This window comes from Lygodium microphyllum, chromosome 3 (genome assembly GCF_053477565.2).
Source record: "Lygodium microphyllum isolate KBCC chromosome 3, Lygodium_microphyllum_v1.1.10, whole genome shotgun sequence".
In the NCBI taxonomy this organism is placed as follows: Eukaryota; Viridiplantae; Streptophyta; class Polypodiopsida; order Schizaeales; family Lygodiaceae; genus Lygodium; species Lygodium microphyllum.
Window position 1 is genome coordinate 121,268,678 of NC_141137.1, and position 13,876 is coordinate 121,282,553.

At 44.3% G+C, this 13,876-nt stretch overlaps 1 protein-coding gene across 2 annotated transcripts in view; it reads right to left on the bottom strand.

Moving 5' to 3' along the window:
- The window catches only part of EDA7 (embryo sac development arrest 7), a 97,822-nt gene that overhangs the window by 49,695 nt on the left and 34,251 nt on the right, over positions 1–13,876 (bottom strand). The window contains exon 3 of one of the 2 annotated variants that reach the window (XM_087674720.1): positions 8,310–8,401. The exons of the other annotated variant lie outside the window; for it this stretch is intronic. Within the exon in view, the coding sequence (XP_087530846.1) occupies positions 8,310–8,401 (92 nt within the window). The remainder of the gene's footprint in view (positions 1–8,309; positions 8,402–13,876) is intronic. 2 annotated transcript variants of the gene reach the window in all.

Below are 13,876 nucleotides of genomic sequence, written 5' to 3' on the forward strand. Positions count from 1 at the left end.
GTGTCGCGCAGTGCCATCAACACTGAATACTTACATGTACACATCTTCTCCAAATTGCCCCTCGGCGCTGTATAACTAGCTTGTGTCCAACACAACAAGACGAAGTTCACCCCCAAAATGGAGAAGGTCCAGATAGAGCAGGTGATTACCAATGCCATCAACAAAGTCAAGGAGTATGACAACAGACTGAGCATAGTGAACAGGCAGCTGAACGATAAGATTAAAAAGCTGGAATTGAAGATAGAAGCCCAAGATGGGGAGATTCAATCACTTAGGCAGCTACTAACTGACATTCAGCTCAGCCCCAAGCTAGAGAAAGGAGAAACTCAACCTAGCATGACCGAGGAGCTCACCCGTATCAAAGAGGAAGTACAACTCCTCCAAAAAAAAGGAGATGACGACGAAGGAGGCTATTTCTTGGGCAAAGATGCTCAAGAAAACCCAACAGCAAGTAGAGGAGGCGGAGCAATGGATTCAAATTGCAAAGAAAAGCACAGAAAGGGAGAGCTCAAAAGAGTGTGTACTCATTCTCCGCTTCCCCACCACGAAGGCTAGGAAAGACTTCCTAGCTCAACGCCGTACATTGAAGGGGACCGGTGTGTTTTTGGGTGATGATCTCACACCAACCCAACTAGCCCACATGAGGGAGTGCATGCCAAAAATTAAGGCAGCCAGGGAGGGAAAACTTGCCTTCTACAGAGAGGAGGGAGAGTGGTAGTCATGGAGAGGCGCCACAAATGACAACATGAGACCTATGGGACCAGCCTTGCAGTGGCAGTCTAGAACTGTAACGGAGCCCTCCGATTGGATGTGGGAGCTTTTGAGGAGTCATTCAGAGGGAGAAATATAGCGTTCTACTCAGAGACACATCAGGGACCACATACTACACTTCCACGGGTGACAAGCTATAGGTGGGAGTCAGCTTGCAGGAAGGAGGCATGCACAGACCATAGTAATTGCGGGTTGGGAGGAGTGGCAGTGTTATTCAGGGAGGAGCTACAACAGATGATCGAGGTAGTCCACAGAGATGAGCACGCCAAATACATGTGGGTGAGAGTGCGTGGTGAGGAACGCACTTTGTATGTTGCCATATGCTATTTCCCCCCTATGACGTCCCGACACGCCCCACCCAAGGGGCAATCACCATATGTGGCTTTGGATGAGGATATTTGGGAGTTCTCGAAGGAGGGAGAGGTTATCTTACTAGGATACTTTAATGCCAGGGCAGCCTCCCATTAGGTATCTTTCTTTGATGCATCTGAGAATATGCTACAGGAGCAGAATGTGTCAAAGCTACAGCTGGAGAGGACATCTCAGGATATGGGGAAAGTCACCGAATATGGGAGATACCTTGTGGAGATGGACAGAGCACACAGATTGGCCATTCTTAATGGTCTGGCTAGATACCCCCTATCCGGCGCCTTCATATGTTATCCTCACCGACACGGTGCCAGCATAGTAGACTATGTTCTTGCCCCACCGATGTTGATATCTCACATCCAGGACCTCTCAGTATCCCCACACCTTCTCTAAGTTGCAGTGGATCATGCCTACCGATCATTCACCATCGACCTCCAATTCACTAACACGTAGACCCATCATGCAGCTCAACAGCACCCGAGATACCTCTTTTCCAAAGAGACAGAGGATACCTATGAGGTGGAGATCCTTAGATTGTTACATGATGCAGACTCCGATGTTTCATTATAAAAGCTAACTCAGCAGTTCCGTGAGGCCCTACACATCGCTACAGGTGTAGCCTTCCCACACTCACGACCCACACAAAGAGCCTCCACTGCAATGACACCTCAGAACAACTAGTATGATGATGAGTGCCGTGAGGCCAGAGCACAGCTACTGAGAGAGATAGCACTGGGGTCCACTACCCACAGACAAGCACAGATACTCTTTAGACGCCTCACACGGTGGAAGAAGAGAACATTCTTGGCCCAGCTGGAGCGAGACCTATATCAGTTATTCTTGAGCCAGGACTCTAGAGAGGCTTGGAGGCTTTTCAGAGAGCATTGCTTGACCACACCTATTACGTCCACCGCTGTATGGGAGGAGTATGCAGCTAGTCTTTATACTGTGGAGGGTCAGCCACTTCTTCGTGACCCACTTGAGCCTTGTCCAAAGACCACTACTTTCTTTACATAAAGTAGGGTCCGAGAGGCCATTGACAGACTTAGCAGAGGAAAGGCACAAGATATGATGGATTAGTAGCCGAGCACTTGATCCATGCTAGAGATTTGGTGGCAGGATTCCTAGCTTACATGTTTAACAGAGCCATGTGTGAAGGCCTATCAGAAAGCTGGAGCACGAACACTATTGTGCCTATCCTCAAGTCAGGGAACCCTACTCTATCCAATAACTATTGGACTATCATGGTTAGGCCTACATTGGCTAAGTTATGTGCTTCCATCCTTGAGAATGAGTTAAGCAGGTGGGTAGAGATGTGGGGTCTTAGAGCACAAGGACAAGTTGGCTTTAGGAGAGGTTTTTCCACATTGGATCACATCCTTGCACTCAGAGCGATCATTGAGGAGGAAAGGGCCCATGGCCGACCGACCTACTGCTGCTTTGTGGACTTCTGCAAAGCCTTTGACACAATACCGAGAGACAGGCAGATAAATAGATTGCATGCCATGGGAGTACCGAAAGAGCTTAGTTGGGGTATTTTGGCACTGTATGAGAGAGTTGTGGGCAGAGTCCGGACACCTGAGGGCCTTTCGGTACCTATTTACTCCACCATTGGGGTGAAGCAGGGATGTCCCCCTCTCTCCGATATTATTTGGCCTGTACATTGATGGGATTGCTGATTACATTTCACAGGAAGGAGATAGAGGAGCTCCACTAGCTGGCACTTGAATACCTCTCCTATTGTATACAGATGACATTGTATTAATAGTTGATTCTCCAGAGGGTCTACAGAGACACTTGGATACACTAGACTCCTATACTTTGGACAGTGGGCTTTCAGTGAACCTTGGTAAAACCAAGGTGATGGTATTTAATACTACACCACAGTGGGTCAAGAGATCAGCACCTAAATTCACATATGGATTTGAGGAGCTGGAGTATGTGGATTCTTATACATACCTAGGAGACTTATTCACGGGGCCCACCTTTTCTATGCGAGAGACAGCAGACACTAGATTGACTCGTGGATACACAGCACTAGGTGGTTTGGAGAGGATGTACTCATAGGTGCAATTCCAAGAACCCCGCACCAAGCTATGGCTCTTCGATACACTAGTCACATCCAGACTACTTTATGGAGTACAGATATGGGGGACCAGTCTTGACCACCGTAGCAGATCAGGGCGCACTTATGACGGATAGAGGTTGATGAAGAAACCCCTAGTGTCCATGATATCGACTGAAAAACGTCTTAGAGGCTGGAGAGGGGCATTTTTAGTGTATTCAGCCTGCAAGAGAGAGAGAGGAGATACTACTGGTCTGATTTGCCGCCATTGGAGGACCTTCTGAGGCAGCTAGGGGCAAGAGAAGACCAATCAATGGCAGGTGACAGCATCTACAGGCTATTGAGACAGAGCAGCAGCAGTAAATGATTGATCTTCTTCAGTTCTTTGCATCTACAAGCTGTTGTGGTAGGGCACCAGCTGCATTTGACTGATTTTCAACCATTCTTCGCAACCAAACTTTGAATTTTCTCTCTCTACAGCTTTCTCTCTCATCTCCTAGCCATTTCATAGACTTGCTCCAAATATCTCAGCATTTGGACCCTTGGAGGCTGAGAATTTGCAAATTTATATACTGTAAACCCTAATTTACAACAAAAATTAGGATTTAGCAATAGCCTTGAGAAACGTGCCAGAAATTGGAAGCTCCAAGACTTGGATTCAACAAGGCTAAGGCTGTTTTTAGCCTATTCAAGTGGAGGGACCAGCAAATAATTGAATTTGGGGCATTTTCCATCTCCATCAAAGTGGGTGAAGGCCAATTAAGTGCCAAATCAAGGGGCAAATCAGATTGAAGACTTGCTTGTCATTTTGGACAGCAAGGGGAGTTTGGATTGCAAAGGGGATCGAGAGAATCCCATTGTGAATCAACTTTTTCTTCAATAAAGCTAAAGAAATACCGAAAGGGGCACCAATTTTGGGGCCAATCAGATGTGCGTTGTCCAAGATCAGTAGGTAAATTTGTATTTTCAGATTTGCATTAATTGTTTGTTGTTGTAATTAAGTTGTAATCATGGATTTATCACCCATCCATGGAAGGAAGGCTGGTTACAAACAGCGTGATTGTCTTTAGTGCTTTGGTGGGTGCACGATTTAAGACATGACTCGCACATTGAAGGCCGTCAAGCCAAAACTTATGTGGAATCCCCTTGCTTTTTAGCATGCAATGAGTCATTTCCATAAGTGACCAATTTTTCCTTTCAGCAACACCATTTTGCTAAGGTGTCATTCTGGCAATGGCTTAATGGGTAATGCTGTTTTCAAACAAAACTGTCTCAAAAGCACAAGCCGTATATCCCCCCACTCCCTCTATCCATGCGAAGCTCTGTACTTTCAAGTCAATTTCAACCTTAACCTTTGTAACAAGATGTTTAAAATGCATGAACACATCAGATTTTGCTTTCAGTCCATACACCCATATATATCTTGAGTAGTCATCAATAAAAGTGACAATAATAAAGATACCCCCAAGTACACCTATCCTCATGGGACCACAAACATCGGAGTGGATATGGAGACCCCACTTCCCCATGCAAGGGATGTATTTTGAGCTGAATGCACAGGTTTGCTTTTAAGAAGGATAGTGCAATAGGGTGTTGTTTGGAAAAGGCAATGCATCTACTATCTGACACCATTGAAGGTTCATTTGGCTGCCAAAACTCATATGTCCATAGCAGGCACACCACAGGTCTACATTCTGCATTGCAAGCGAAAGAGTACTAACTGCCAAAGCATCATGAGTCTATCTATCATACGTATCTAGCAAAAACAAACCCGTATATAGTTAAGCCAATGCCACATACATCATAAATATTATTGTTCGCACATGTATCATACTTCCCTGCAAGGGCCGAATACAAAGATGTGAAGAGACACTTCCTAGAAGTGATATGCTTGGAAGCCCCAATGTCAAAATACCATGTGTGCTACTTTTCAACAACATGGAATGCTGAATCAGCCATCAAAGAATCAAAATTGCATGTAAGAAATGCTTAATCCTCCTCCACAAAGTTGACTGAAACATCGCCATCAAAAGACCTATTAGCTAATATCTCCTCGATAACCAAACCAAAGTCTTTCTTCTTCTCTTTGGCCAATCACTTCCTGCATTCATCAATATCATGACCGGGCTTTTTGTCATAATAGCATTTTCCCTTTTTCTTGGACTTTTCTCAGTCTTGGGCAGACTTATTTAATGGTTGACCCACATCAGCCTTTTGCTGTTTTTTCACATTCTACTTGACTTTCTCTTTACCTTTGTACATTGAGAGCATAGCCACATCACCCGAAATGATGCAACATTCTTCCAAGGTATCTAAGGTGCAAGAACTCCTGGTTGTTGTACATCACCAATAACATAGCCCCATAAATCCTTCACGACAAGAAGATTACACACCATAAAACTCCACAAAGGGTAGTTGGTGCCATCAAGCTTGTCCTCCTAAGTGAGGACACCAAGGATGCTGCTCTGGTCCTTATGCCCTTTGCGTGCCACGTTGCTAATGATGCACAAAAATCAGCAGCAAAATACTTCAAGCTGAAGTATAGAATGTACTCTGCTGAGTACCAAAAGTCCCCACAGAGGATAGAATACAAGTACCAAATTATCAGAATTACTCATAAATGTGCCCAAGGTTGCACAAACCAGCACTCTGTCAACAGCAGTACACTAATGTACTGCACGTGCTTTGAAATGTGTGCCCAAAAAGACAATTTACAACAATTTAATGCTAACTCCCCCCAGACTTCACTGAAAATCCCAAAAATTCATTGCCAAATCTGACTGATGCAGCAACATAATGCTGCTACAATAGTTGTTCCCTACCTTGGAATGCATGTTGGGCAACAACCCTAAATTTCTTTGAAATTTTTTTAAGAAATTAAAGAAATTTAAACCTTAAATTTTGAATTTCTGACAAAATGTTGCCTCATGATGCATGCTCATAAGAACCAGCATCTGGAATTTGCCTAATTATGCATAGCGAAGACTCTAGACAAAAAAAGTCCCAAATTTGTTGCACAAATCGAGAAGAAATTGTGCAATGATGGCTAGCTTGCTGTTGATTCACGCATCGGATGATCATTTGGTCGAAAGCCCCAAATTTTAAGCACCTACGTCTGTAGTTGCTTATCTTTTTGCTCCCGTCACAAGGGTTCTTGCACTTGCACCTTGAGGCACCCAAGACACAAGATTACTGGCATCTACAGTGGTAGAGGAGTCTTGGATGGGTGCAGTTGACTAGGGTAGCGGGTAGTAGGAGATTCTATTCATGAGTGCGTTGTATCTGTGGCTGGAGAAGAGAGAATGGATCATCTTAGCCTGCATCCTCGTCGCCGGGTCTGGAATGTCAGCTAGACTAATTCCATCGACCGTGTGCACATCTTCTTTTCTGACTCCCAGCATGGCGTACACATCTCTTTTTTGGCGTCTTTCTTTTTTGGGTACGAGTCCCAGGGCTCTTTCGGAGAGAGATGAGAGAAGCCATGAAAGCTTGGAGAAGGAGATGAGATGAAGATATTGTAATTTTATATTAATGAATTATGAAAAAAATACAAGTCTCAACATCTTTTATACCTACGTCAATGTGACATGGTATAATTTATCAAACTCGCTAAAAATCAAAATAATCTCTCTTCCCAATTTCTTACAAAAAAACCCTTCTTGCTATGTGCATAGGCAACGCTCTACACCAGCCAAAGGAACTTTATCAGTGTAACAAATCTTGGACTATTTCACAATATTGCTCCTCTCATCTGTGGCAAGCTATATGCCAAGCTAATAGTACAAAATGACCAAGATCAATGAGATCATTAAGTACTGCAGTTCAGTCTTTAAACTGCAATATGTGGGTCATTGGGCCCAGTCAATAGCATGTTCATCCACATTAAAAATGAGAATCAACAAATCCTCACCATCGTTGCAAACATAGAGCCTACTCTCAACATGTAAATTGTTGAGACCAAGAGCAATTAAATAAGCATAATATGTTTTCACACCCTACTCGACGTGCCTACTTCAAACCATAAAATGCCCTATGCAAACAGCACATCTTGCCTTCTGATCTTGTCTAAACAAAACCTAGAAGCTGTGTGACATAAACCTCTTCGTGTACATCACCATTCAGAAAAGAGTTCTTTACATCCAACCAATGCACATGCTAGTCAAAATGGGAAGCCAATGCAACAACACTATGCATAGTAGTCATACATGAAGTGGGTGCAAATGTCTCATCATAGTTGAAAACATATTGTTGACCATACCCTTTGGTGACTAGCCTTGCCTTACACCGATCGATACTACCGTAAGACCTGAGTTGACCCTGTGAACCTACTTTTAGCCTATAACACACTAGCCTTGAGACAAGTCACGTAAATCCCAAGTGCCATTTGTGTCCATTGAGCCCAATTCTGACAACATAGCTACTGTCCAATGTTCACTCAATGAAGCATCCTCAATTAAAACACGTTCTTCAATGCAAGCAGTACCAAGAAGTTTCTATGCAACAAAGTGACCATGTGTGTGGCAAGTGGCTGCTGTAGTTCTACCAAGAAGTGAAGCAGGCTGTTTTCCTGTCCCATAATGTGTCTAACAGCCGTCTATAAATTATTTTAGCTTCCCAAACAGCATCCCTCTCTTTGGCCACTACATCCTCAGCACATGCATGATCAATGGGCTGAAAATCAGGCTGCTGATTTTGCGGCTGTAACACCTCAATAGGCTGTAGCAGATGACTAAAATCTGGTGCATTGTATTGAAACAAAGGTAACAAGTGTCAAAACATATCAATAGGACCCACAAGTGTCTGATTTTTGCATTCCATAAAGGGCTGACCTGCTTGTTCAGCAGTGCAACTGTGACAACTATCTTTGAGAGTTATTTAATAGAATCATCTTTCCTTTGCCTTTTTTTCCTCCCTTTTTTATGTTGGATAGGGCATCACGGGGAGTCTCCAAGCCTGTCCCACTAACCATCTAGATGTTGCTCCATCCACTTCCTATTTTGCCTAGTTCTAATTGCCTTAAACACATAAAGGAGTGGAAATGTCATAACAGCACACTTTTCAGTACATTGATTATACCTTGAAACTTAGACAATGGCCAAAATACCTGAAAATTCACAATCTCTGCATCTAAATGCCTCTCAAACTTCATAGACAATTCCCTAACCTCAAAAACCTTCACTTGAGGGGGGTAGATACCTGCCAAAATATACAACTTGTGTCAATCAAAATAAAAATTGTCACTTGATTTACTCATTCTAATGGTACCACAACCTCTATTTTTTATGGTTTTTGTAAGTAGCACATGTTTTAGAATGGATATACATATAATTAACAAGTTCATCTAGCCCCGCAGCATGATGAAGAATATGCTAATACATTACACCAAAAGAAGGGACTCGTTTAAAAATAATGTGATAGGAAGTATGCAAATGTAATCCTTGACGTACACAATCAATGATCACACCTTGTCAATCTTAAATTGGAGGGGAAAGGCTTAAAAAGAAAGCATATGCAAATGTAATCCTTGACGTACACAATCAATGGTCACACCTTGTAATCTTAAATTGGGGGGGGAAGGCTTAAAAAGAAAGCATGTCTTTTTTGTAACAGATACTAAACGGGAAGAAATCACCAATAACAATGACTTCAGTCAATCAAACTTCTAATATGCTAGTGGACCTCAAGCCCTGAGTTGTATGGAGATCTAAGTTACTCAGCTCTATCCTACTCACCAAATTATTCAAATCATCCAGACTTGAACAGTTCATTCCTTCCCTACAATCAAAGCAAAATGAAGTTCCATGCTCAAAGAAGTAATAAATATTTTACATTTAACCAGTCAGTAGGTCAAGAAAAAATTTCTACCTAAAGAAAACAAGAAATTTCTTAAACTTAAACAGCCAATAGATCAAGGTTGATCATTAAAACAAGCTCGTCATGAGTGGCTGCAGACCCAATCAGATAAGTGCATCAAAGGCCTGACCACAACTTGCCAAATATTAGATAAGAGTGACCAGATTTTCATGGCTAATGGGCAAGAACTAAATCTATGGCGAGAAGAAAGAAAGAATTGCCATTCGAAATATGGCACCTAGAAAGTGTCAAAAGCGGTGCAGCAATGGAAGCATAGACAAGTGCTGAAATAAACTTCTGAACACAAGATAGAAGAGAGAGAAAACAAAAGAACAGTCCAAAAGAAGAGAGCTCAAAAATGTGCTCAGGAAATGGAATCCATGTACCAAAGGTCACATCTCCAACGGCTCCTCTCTCCAACGGAAAGTCCATCTAAAGAATGATGATGACTAGCTGAGGAGGAGGAGGAGCCCCACTAAATATGGGCACAAAATAGGCCAAATATAGCAGCTAGTCGGCCAGCATTATTTAGGCACAAAATAGGCCAAATACAGTTGCTGGTTGGCCAGCATTAAATGCTGGCCAACTCGCATAAAATGCCACAAATGTCACACAAATAAGTCACAATAAAATGCCTAAAATAAGGACAAGTGTGCCCAGCCCTAACTGCCATGCACTAACTTACACATGAGCTGACAATCCTGCTAACACCCTCTCTTAGATCATGGGTGATCTGATACAATATAAGGATACAATGATAATGACTCATCACAGTCTATACACATAGAACCACCAGAGTAGAATCATGGATACCCAAACAGTGGGTGATCAAGCCACCACCAAGGTGCCTTGAAGAGAACCTAAGGTCGATGTTGATTGTACCAGCTCCTAAAGTACCGTAGCATATCTATGTGTCCATCATCAATGTCTCGCAATAGCATACAAGACTATCCTGTCAAAAATGCCAATGAACATATGTGAAAATAAATTCCTGCCAGACCGCCAAAGTGTCCCCTCATGTGAGCACAAGACTAGGAGCCAAGCTTGCTCTCTTACACTCCCTCTCTCGAGTCGTGAGGAATAACTACATCACCTAGACTAGAAAGCAACAGAGGAAGGGGCCACCAAGCCTATCCTTCGAATCCTTTCCATGCTCTAGACTTCTCCTTGGCTGAAGGATCTGAGTCGAAGACTCGGAATCTGAGGAAGAGAATGACTCGTCGGAGGAGTCCGCTTTTTGCTTCTTCTTCTTCTCCTTCTTCTTCCATGAGGCTGTTGACTCCTTGCAATCCTTCAACAAGTGGCCCTTCTTACCATAGTGATAACATTCAGCCTTCGACTTCTTCTTCCTGTCACCCCTCTTTGAATCTCATAAGGCCGCACTAGAATCTTCTTATGGCTGTCCTCATTGAAATCTTTGGGAAGAAAACAAGGACACTAAGGCAACAACAATACACGAGCCACCAAATGCTGTCACAGGGTCACAGCCTAAAATGCAAATCCTCTGTGTGTGTGTATGTGTGTGTGTGTGCCAAATGCTGTCACAGGGTCACAGCCTAAAATGCAAATCCTCTGTGTGTGTATGTGTGTGTGTGTGTGTGTTGGGGGGGGGGGGGGGGTAATGCGGGCGCCAACATCAACTGACACTGTAGTAAATGCAACAAATGCAAAAGAATTAGAGGAAAATCTGCACAATGAACAGCAACAAACAATCGAATCGGTAAATGAAGGGGAAGGCCTGAAATCAGTAGAGAAATCGCAACAAGAACCTAGATCCTGCAATCTCATACCATGTAAGAAGTGGTGCAACAAGCATAGACAAGTGTTGAAATAAATTGTTGGACACAAGACAGAAGAGAAAGAAAACACAATAACACTGCAAAAGAAGAGAACTTGGAGATGTGCTCGGGAAATGGAAACCATATACTAAACACAAGACAATCACATACAACAGTGAGTCACTGGCTCATGGGCACTAGTACCAGCTTCTCTCTCCAACAGGAAGTCCACCCAAAGAATGATGATGACTAATTGAAGAGGAGGACGAGGAACCCCACTATATATAGGCACAAAATAGGCCAAATATAGCAGTTGGTCAACCAGCATTAAAGGCTAGCCAACTAGCATAAAATGCCACACAAATAAGTCACAATAAAGTGCCTAAAATAGGGACAAGTGTGCCCAGCCCTAGCTGGCATGCATTGACTCACACATGAGCTGATAATCCTGCTAATAGAAAAAGTTGAGGCAAGAGGCAAGCCACCTATCACCTTTCTCCAAATAAAAACTTTACATTTCAATGAGTTTTACTGAGCCACCCTTCCATGATAGCCAATTTCCGCCATGGTCTCTCTCTCTCAGGACACAAGGAGGTTTTTTTTTTTTTGGGGGGCCGGGGGGGGGGATTCCCACTCCATCAGCGGAAGATATCCTTATCTTCTTCTCTCTCCCAATCTCCCTTCACGAGTTTACCAATTGGTGCTATGGCCTCATCACAAATAGGACAGCCCACTGGGTTTTCCTCATGTGGCAAGAATGGTCATACCACCGAAGATTGTCGACATCAACCTTTGCTCCCTACCCCATGTTGAGCTAAAGCATGCTCTACAGCTGACTAGCATTTTTAAATAGCCCCAAAACACACTTAATTGATGAAAAATGCAGATTTGGTGCACAGTTTGAGAGAGTTGCAGTGATCCCTCAAAACCCTAATTTTCTGGGGCACCCTTTTTTCAAAAGATGGCGTACCAACGAGACTAGGGTTTGCGGGGAGGAACACGATCGGCAAACATGGAGAAGAGAAGAGAAGAGAGAAGAGACTCTGATAAATGGAATGATGAAGTTCTAAATTATGGAGTGAATGTGATACAAGGGAACAAGGGTGCCGTAGCACAAGGAAGATGATGAAGACAGCCACAAACCACGAACCACAATGTCCTCTGAAGGGGTGTGAGGGTAGTGTAGAGGCTGGAGAGAAGAGGTAACCAACTGAATGAATCAGCCATAAAGAATGAGTGAGAGAGTAGCCTATAAATAGGCACAGTCAGTCTAGGATGGCGCCCCTTTTTGGGGCTACAAACCCTAAAAGCAAAACGCAAAAACGCAAACTGCGATGAAGAGTGAAGGGTTTCTCAATACCCCCTCTCAAGCCCAAAAAGGGGAACAAGAGAAGAGTGAGGTGGAGATGCAATGCTACATGCTGAAGAATGCTCATGCAACAGGTGCCACTTGGACAGTGTCCCTCGTGGGGAAATTGTTCACTTGCTCAAGCGCCTTAGTACAAAGATGATGAAAACATGCAATGCAGAGGAGGAATGTCGGACTTTGTGTGGTGCCGAGAACCATAAGGATATCCTTGTACTCGATCTCGGGAGGTGGCTCCATGCTAACCAAGGGACGAAGAAGATCCACCTTGTAATCTGAGAATACCACCTAAAAGGAGACCTTTGAAGACCGGATGAGCTAGAGACCTTTGAAGACCGGATGAGCTGTAGAACCCGAAACTCAACCTCGGGAGAGAACCCACTAGCTCCATGACTCCATGTTGGAAGGAATACGAAGGCCTGGTCCATAGTAACAGGGGATGCTTGTCCCGGGCCCCTGGGAGACTGGAACGCCGTCTCGGAATGGAACACTTGTGCGGGACGCGGATGCAGAACGGGGAATGGCCCCGTTCAGATTGGTCACAAGGGGACAGCCGTCCCTGAGACGTCTTACCTGTCGGGAACGGGACTGTCGAGAGACAGACAGTCACCGTTCCCCGCTCCTCGCACAACTCCCGCCCGCCTAACTCGTAGTCACGCATCTCCCGCTCCGACACTTGCTCCTTCAAGCTTCGACACCCGCTCCAGCTCTCCCCGCAGCCCGCCTTACTACTCGCCGTGCAACCCACCCTGCAGCCCGCCACCTTACTGCCCGCCCTACATCTCCTTACTGCCCGCCCTGCATCTCCTTCCTCCCCGCCCTGCATCTTCATCTTTTTCTTCTTCTTCTTCTGCTTTCTCTCGTCACCTCCTCCATCTCCTCTTCTTCATTATCATCATCATCATCATCTTCTCTTCCTTCTTGCTCTTGCAGTTTGGGCTTCTAGCCTCCCTACACCGGGCACCTGGGTCCCGCAGTGAGCAACTAAGCAACCAGCATGGCTTCTTCACGACTAGCTCATCAAGTCGGAGGGAGAGGCAGAGGCTCCGATACATGGTCGTGGTGGGATGAGGTAAATGCTGAACCCCCATCAAGGGGAGGCGGATCACGCCCTTGGTCATGCAAGCTATGTCCATACCGGCGTACGAGTGGCGCAAATAAAGTAAGGGCCCATTTATTGCATGAGCCAAGATTGGAAGTGCAATTTTGTCCCAATGTCACGCCAGAGAAGAGAAGGGAGCTTCTAGATCAAATGGTTGGACAAGAGGCTCTATTTGCATCGAGGTGTGCACGAGTGGCAGTCGATCCAGCTACACTTGTGGCAGCGGCAGCAGCAGCAGCTGATAGACCTAGAGCTTCATCTACAGTAGCGAGTGTGGCATCCACACCACATGGAGTGGCTGGATTGAGTCCACATTCACCATCAGTGCCTTTGTCCTCAACCATTAGACGCCAAACTACTCTCGAGGGAAGTTGGGACCCAATAAAAAAGAGGAGAAGCAATGGCTCGTTTCTTCTACCACAACCATATTGCCTTTCATACAGCCAAGTTTTGAGTCTTGACAAATTGATATGCTCGAATCTTTACTGTTTACATTCTTTTCCCTTAAATAATATACTTTTTGAATTTATAACTTGGTAATAACTTATATAATATAAACTTATAACTTGTTC